The sequence below is a fragment of the Prosopis cineraria genome, unplaced genomic scaffold (genome assembly GCF_029017545.1).
Source record: "Prosopis cineraria cultivar Desert tree isolate PC_DT_omini unplaced genomic scaffold, ASM2901754v1 PC13, whole genome shotgun sequence".
In the NCBI taxonomy this organism is placed as follows: Eukaryota; Viridiplantae; Streptophyta; class Magnoliopsida; order Fabales; family Fabaceae; genus Prosopis; species Prosopis cineraria.
This window is the reverse complement of record NW_026555344.1, coordinates 35,502,471-35,508,875: the sequence shown is the minus strand read 5'-3', so window position 1 is coordinate 35,508,875 and position 6,405 is coordinate 35,502,471. Positions and strand designations below refer to the sequence as shown.

Sequence of the window (6,405 nt, the reverse complement as noted above, 5' to 3'; positions counted from 1 at the left end):
TATAGTTGCCATATTTGACGGAATAAAGATAAACCACATGAGCTGATATCTAACAGCTATGACTGAAAAAACCATACTTATCAGTCTCAGCCTATGCCATGCTTTTCTTCACACCAATCTTAGAATGACGGAAAGACATGGATGAAGTTAAAATATTCAATACAACCTTAGGTCCATATATTTTTCATACGTCCAAAAAGCAATAGGTCAATGCATACTGCAATAATGATGCAAAGAACAATTTAAGGAAACAGCTGTGAAATTTATATTATTTAAGTGTATATTTAAAATGAGAATGATCTAGATAAGTGTAAACTCAAGATATAGAACAACGTTATCATTTTTAGTTTATGCCATATAAAATTTGGTTCTCTGACTTCAGATCAATTAGCAAATTTTAAATTTTAACAAGACATAAATCCAAATTCGACAGAAGATACAAGAAGCTCATGTTTCATTTCTACAATATTTTTTTTTTTCTCTTGGGACCCACGTGCAGTTTCACTACAACTATTATATAAACTAACCTTTTCTTCTCGTATCAGCAGGAGGGCGTTTCAATATCTCAAATTCTCATAGCATTCCTTTCATTCACCACCTTCTGTTCTTCAACCCAGCAATGGCTTTTGCTTCCTTGTCTCAATTTTGTTCCATATACCTTCAAGCAATCATTTCTCTGTGTGTGAACTTAATCTGGCTTCAAAATATCAGTGCTGCATCTGCATCAGGAAATGAGACTGACTATATGGCATTGCTCAAGTTTAAAGAATCAATAGCCAATGATCCATTTGAAGCCTTGAGCTCCTGGAATAGTTCAAGTCACCTCTGCAACTGGCATGGAATCACATGCAGCCAAAAGCACCAAAGAGTCATTGAGTTGAGGCTGCCCGGATATCATTTGCGTGGGGTCCTCTCACCCCATGTTGGCAACCTCTCTTTCCTGAGAAACCTCTACCTTCCAAATAACAGCTTCTATGGAGAAATCCCACCAGAATTGGGTCATTTGTTCAGACTACAGAAACTCTCTCTCAGAAATAATATGTTGACAGGAGAGATTCCACTCAGCCTGACAAACTGCACTGAACTACAGCACGTAAATTTGTCAAGCAATAGTCTTACAGGTAAAATACCATTTGAGATTGGCTCTCTCAGGAAGCTTGAAAAGTTGAACTTATTTACCAACAATTTAACTGGAGAAATCCCAGCTTCCATGTGGAATCTTTCCTCTCTTAATGTTCTTTCGGTGGCTTTTAACAACTTGGAGGGGATCATACCAGAAGAAATAGGCCATTTGAAAAGCTTGAGTGTTTTATCAATAGTTGAGAACAAATTTTTTGGTATGCTTCCTTACTCATTCTATAATATGTCATCTCTCACATTCATATCTGCAGCAAATAACCAACTGAGTCGCACTAAGCTTCCAGACAACATGTTCACCACCCTCCCTAATTTGCAATCTTTTGGCATAGGTGGGAATCAAATATCAAGTTCGATACCAACTTCAATAACAAATGCAACCTTTCTTCAACTATTTGACATTGGTGTAAACAACTTTTTTGGAGAAGTTCCAAGCCTAGGAAGCCTAAAAGACTTGCAGTGGTTAAATTTGAACTATAATAATCTTGGAAATAGTTCAAATCATGACTTGGATTTTATATCATCTTTGGAAAATTGTACCAAACTAGAAAATTTGATTCTTTCCACCAATAGATTCGGAGGTCTTTTACCCGACTCCATAAGTAATTTGTCAACCCAACTCATACGACTGTACCTTGGTGATAATCAGATATATGGAACTATTCCTGAAACTTTAGGAAGGTACACGAATTTAATTGCGTTGGTGCTGGAATACAACCAGTTTACAGGCTCAATTCCAGCTTCTTTTGGAAAGTTTCATGAGTTGCAAATATTAGGCTTGGGGAGAAACCAACTCTCTGGTGAGATACCAGCCTCCTTGGCCAATCTCAGTCAATTGGTTCAACTAAGCTTTTCACAGAATATGCTTGAAGGAAAAATTCCACCAGTGATAGAAAGTTGGCAAAATATAGTCTTTCTGGACCTTTCAGAAAACAATCTTAGTGGTGCTATACCCTTGCAGGTTTTTAGTCTGTTCTCCTTGTCCACATTGCTGAACTTATCTCACAACTCATTAAACGGCTCTCTTCCTATTGAGGTGGGAAAACTTAAAAATATTGGCACTTTTGATATTTCTGAAAATTATCTTTCTGGGGAGATTCCTCGGACCATAGGTGACTGTACAAGTTTGGAATACCTTAGCTTACAGGGGAATTCGTTCAATGGCTCCATGCCCCCTTCACTAGCTTCACTAAAAGGCCTTAAGTATCTTGATCTATCACACAACAACTTGTCTGGATCAATACCAAAAGGTCTACAGAATATTTCCATTCTTGAATACCTGAATGTTTCATTTAATGCGTTGGATGGTGAAGTTCCCACAGATGGGGTTTTCAAGAATGCAAGTGCCATATTTGTTGCGGGTAATTATAAGCTTTGTGGGGGTATTTATGAGTTGCATTTACCACCATGCCCTTTCAATATTAGGACAAAAAGTAAACATCTTCATTTGAAGCTTTTGGTTATTATTATTTGTGTTGCTGTTTGTCTTGTGCTAGCATCTATATCTGCTATCTACTGGTGGAGGAAACGAAACAGGATATTGTCTTCTACTTCACAACCAATTGACCAGCTCTCCAAGTTGTCATACCAGAGATTACACTCTGCCACTGAAGGGTTCTCTTCCAAGAACTTGATTGGATATGGAAGTTCTGGTTTTGTGTATAAAGGAATGCTGCAATCAGAAGACAAAGTTGTTGCTATAAAGGTCCTAAACCTTCAAAAGAAGGGAGCTCACAAGAGTTTCATTTCTGAATGTAATGCACTTAAAAATATCAGGCATCGAAATTTAGTTAAGGTTTTAACATGCTGCTCCAGCTTAGATTATAAAGGGCAAGAATTTAAAGCCTTGGTCTTTGAGTACATGTCAAATGGAAGCTTGGAAGAATGGTTGCATCCAAGTCCAGGAAGTATAGATCAGACTAGAACTTTGAATTTCACTAAAAGATTAAGTATTCTAAATGATGTTGCTTGTGCCCTACATTATCTTCATTATGAATGTGAGAAAACTATTGTCCATTGTGACTTAAAGCCAAGCAATATTCTTCTTGATGATGATATGGTTGCTCATGTAAGTGACTTTGGGTTAGCAAGACTTCTCTCAATCCTTAGTGGCAGTTCTCAGAAGCAAAGCAGCACAGTTGGAATAAAAGGCACTATTGGCTATGCTCCTCCTGGTATGATTTGTTGTTATTTAGCTTTCAAATTTTTTAAATTTCAATAATTTTATGAACCGTTTTTATGTTTAGTTACTGTAAGAATAATGAATTCCAAATTCTCGACATATTGTGATGTATTTCAGAGTATGGAATGGGTTCTGAGGTATCAACACAAGGTGATGTTTATTCTTTTGGGATTCTGGTTTTGGAAATGCTTACTGGCAAAAGACCCACTGAGGAAATGTTCAAAGATGGCCACAATCTCCATAACTATGCAAAAACTGCATACCCAGATAACATCGTGGACATCGTAGACTCAGCTCTTCTGTCAAAAGAAATAAAGCAGACTGCAACAGCAAGATCAGAGAAAATAAACATGGAAAACCAGACCCTGATCTCACTATTTAGCATTGGACTTGCTTGCTCAGAAGAAACACCAAAAGAAAGAGCGAACATGATGAATACCACAAGGAGACTAAATCTGATTACTACTGCCTTTTGTGGCCACGGAAATTGAATCCAAAAGAAAGAATGGAAAGTGCTACTTCAGAAGTGCTATTATTATCAATTTCTTGATCAGTAAGACAAGCTATTATTATATAAATTTGTGGTTGGAATGTTTATACACGCTCATATAATATTGTTGTTATTTAAAGTTTTAAATATTCGAATGTTTGTAACCATTTTATACAGCTGGGGGAGAGAAAGACGGATGTTTAGAGGAAGAAACAAGGGGCGAAATTAAGGCATGGAAGGTCAAGCTTTAAAACGTTATAACTTTGGTGCTTGGTGGCGTGGTAGAAGTAATTCTTTCTTGTTTTAGGAAACTACTGGACATGGAAATGATGCAAAATGAACTTTCACCTTCAAAAAACTTCATTATTTTTTCTGATAATCAGATAAAAATGCAATTTGCCAACCCAACTCATTGGACTGTACCTTCGTGATAATCAGATATATGGAACCATTCCTGAATCTTTAGGAAGGTACACAGATTTAATTGGCTGGCGGAAAGTTCCTTGCACACTACGTTATCTTCCTTATGAATGTGAGCAAACTATTGTCCATTGTGACTTAAAGCCAAGCAATGTTTTTCTTGACGATGATATGATTGCCCATGTAAGTGACTTTGGGTTAGCAAGGCTTCTGTCAATCCTCAATGGCAGTTCTCAAAAGCAAACCAACACAATTGGAATAAAAGGGACCATTGGCTATGCTCCTCCTGGTATGATTTATTGTTATTTTGGCTTTTCAACTCTTAAATTTCAAATTTTTTTTATAAATAATTTTTATGTTCAGTCACTGTATGAATAAGGAATTACAAATCTTTGACATATTGCAATGTATTCAGAGTATGGAGTAGGTTCTGAGGTATCAACACAAGGTGATGTTTACTCTTTAAGGATTCTAGTTTTGGAAATGCTTACTGCTAAAAGGCCCGCCGAAGAAATGTTCAAAGATGGTCACAGTCTCCATAGCTATGAGAAAACTGCATACCCAGATAACATATTGAACATGGTGGACTCAGCTGTAATGAAGACCCGGTAAGATCAGGGAAATCAACATGCAGAATCAGAGACTGATGCATTCTAATGAAGAGAAGTCTATAGTTTCACTATTTAACATTGGACTTGCTTGCTCAGAAGAATCTCCCAGAGAAAGAGAGAACCTAATGGATATCACAAGGAGGCTCAATCTAATTAGAAATGGTTTTTTTTTTTTTATTGTCTTGAATTGGAAGGAAATTGATTGCAAAACAAAGAATGGAAAAGTGCTTCTTCATAAGTGAATCATTTACACAAATTTGTACTTGAAATATTCATACATAAATAATGAACTTCTCATATTAATCTGATCCACAATTCGTTCTTCCAATATTAAAGTTAGTGCATGAGAGACGGTATTTATTTGCAAAGGAAAAAGTACAAACATAAAAAGATGAGACATAATCAGAGTTAACAGTAACAGTCATAAAAATACCCATTCATGGACAGACAATTTATAAGATCTCTAGACTATACTGGAAGCATCACTCAAGCAACAAGGATTTAGAAGGTAATTCTTTTTTTCAAGTTTTGAGTGACTTTTGGAGATAGAAGTGAGGCAAAACCGCAAAATGCTCCCCTTCTTCAAAATAAAAATTTGTTATTTGAATTTTGAGTTTTTTTTTTCCTTCAAATATAAGATATGCAGATTGTTTTCGTTTTTTTTTTTTTTGGTTTTATTTTGCTTGAACGTGACAGTTATATTTAACAATGGCCGGCAGAATTTTCTTGATCGTTTATATCTTTTGGCCAATGTTACAAAACTACTTGTAATAAATACAATGTTCAACTAGATATTTGTATAACATACTATTGAGTTAGACTAATTAGAATCATTGACTTGATATCTAACCAGAATCAATCCGGTCAACATAAGCTAACTGCACTGAACCAGTTAAGCTTTTGGGCATACTCAAAGGCTAAGTTTGAAATTAGGGCACTAAGTTATTTCCTCTTGGCAAATCCAACTCATTGTAAATTCAAATCCATTTAGTTATTTTTATGCTATACCAGCTTTTGGACTTTCATAGAGAAATTGTAGTCGTTTGCAATGGAAGGAGTCAAGGATGCATACCAATCACTTGTTATCAATTCCATAAGTGACATTTTCTACCAACATTATTAAATAAAGTGAACAAAGTGAAAGGGATTTGAAGACCCCTTAGATGAGATTAAGATTCAAATATTGTACATGAAAAACTATCCCCAAATTGGACTTGATAGCCATTAAATAAGATCAAGGATTCTAATATCATAAATATTGAAAATAATTCCAATTTGGATCCAAGAATTCTTCAATCTAAATTAGTCGGTAATTCTAAATGCCAAATAAATGTTAACAACAACAACAACAAAATGACATTGTTTTTTGGTTCAGAGCTACCACAGTTTACTTTCAATGTGACCTTTCACATTAAAATGATATATCAATGTAATTGATTTTTTTTTGACATTTCGAACCATTTTTTTTATTTTCATGTTATTTTAAATTAACTAACATCGATCCCACATGTTGTATAAGGTTTGAGAATAGAGCCCAATTACTTCATGAAAAGTGCAACTTGTTA

At 35.3% G+C, this 6,405-nt stretch overlaps 1 protein-coding gene across 7 annotated transcripts; it reads left to right on the top strand.

Moving 5' to 3' along the window:
• The first annotated feature begins 570 nt into the window (after positions 1-570).
• Positions 571-5,004, top strand: LOC129290694 (probable LRR receptor-like serine/threonine-protein kinase At3g47570). Of its 7 annotated transcripts, XR_008588510.1 has the most exons (5): positions 571-3,311; positions 3,437-3,872; positions 3,987-4,048; positions 4,248-4,518; positions 4,645-5,004. XR_008588510.1 is itself a non-coding variant. In XM_054927571.1 (2 exons), the coding sequence occupies exons 1-2, from the start codon at positions 620-622 to the stop codon at positions 3,808-3,810; spliced, it is 3,066 nt and encodes a 1,021-aa protein (XP_054783546.1). In that variant the 5' UTR covers positions 571-619; the 3' UTR covers positions 3,811-4,592. The 7 variants fall into 7 exon arrangements, 1 of the variants encoding a protein (XP_054783546.1); XR_008588511.1 differs by having other exon boundaries at positions 571-1,337; positions 2,634-3,311; positions 3,437-4,518; XR_008588507.1 differs by having other exon boundaries at positions 3,987-4,518.
• Positions 5,005-6,405: the final 1,401 nt, after the last annotated feature.

Bases quoted from the DNA above. Each gene is read 5' to 3' on its own strand.
- LOC129290694 (XM_054927571.1), top strand. From the start codon at position 620: ATGGCTTTTGCTTCCTTGTCTCAATTTTGTTCCATATACCTTCAAGCA. The intron at 3,312-3,436 runs GTATGATTTGTT...GATGTATTTCAG, and splicing joins TATTGGCTATGCTCCTCCTG to AGTATGGAATGGGTTCTGAG.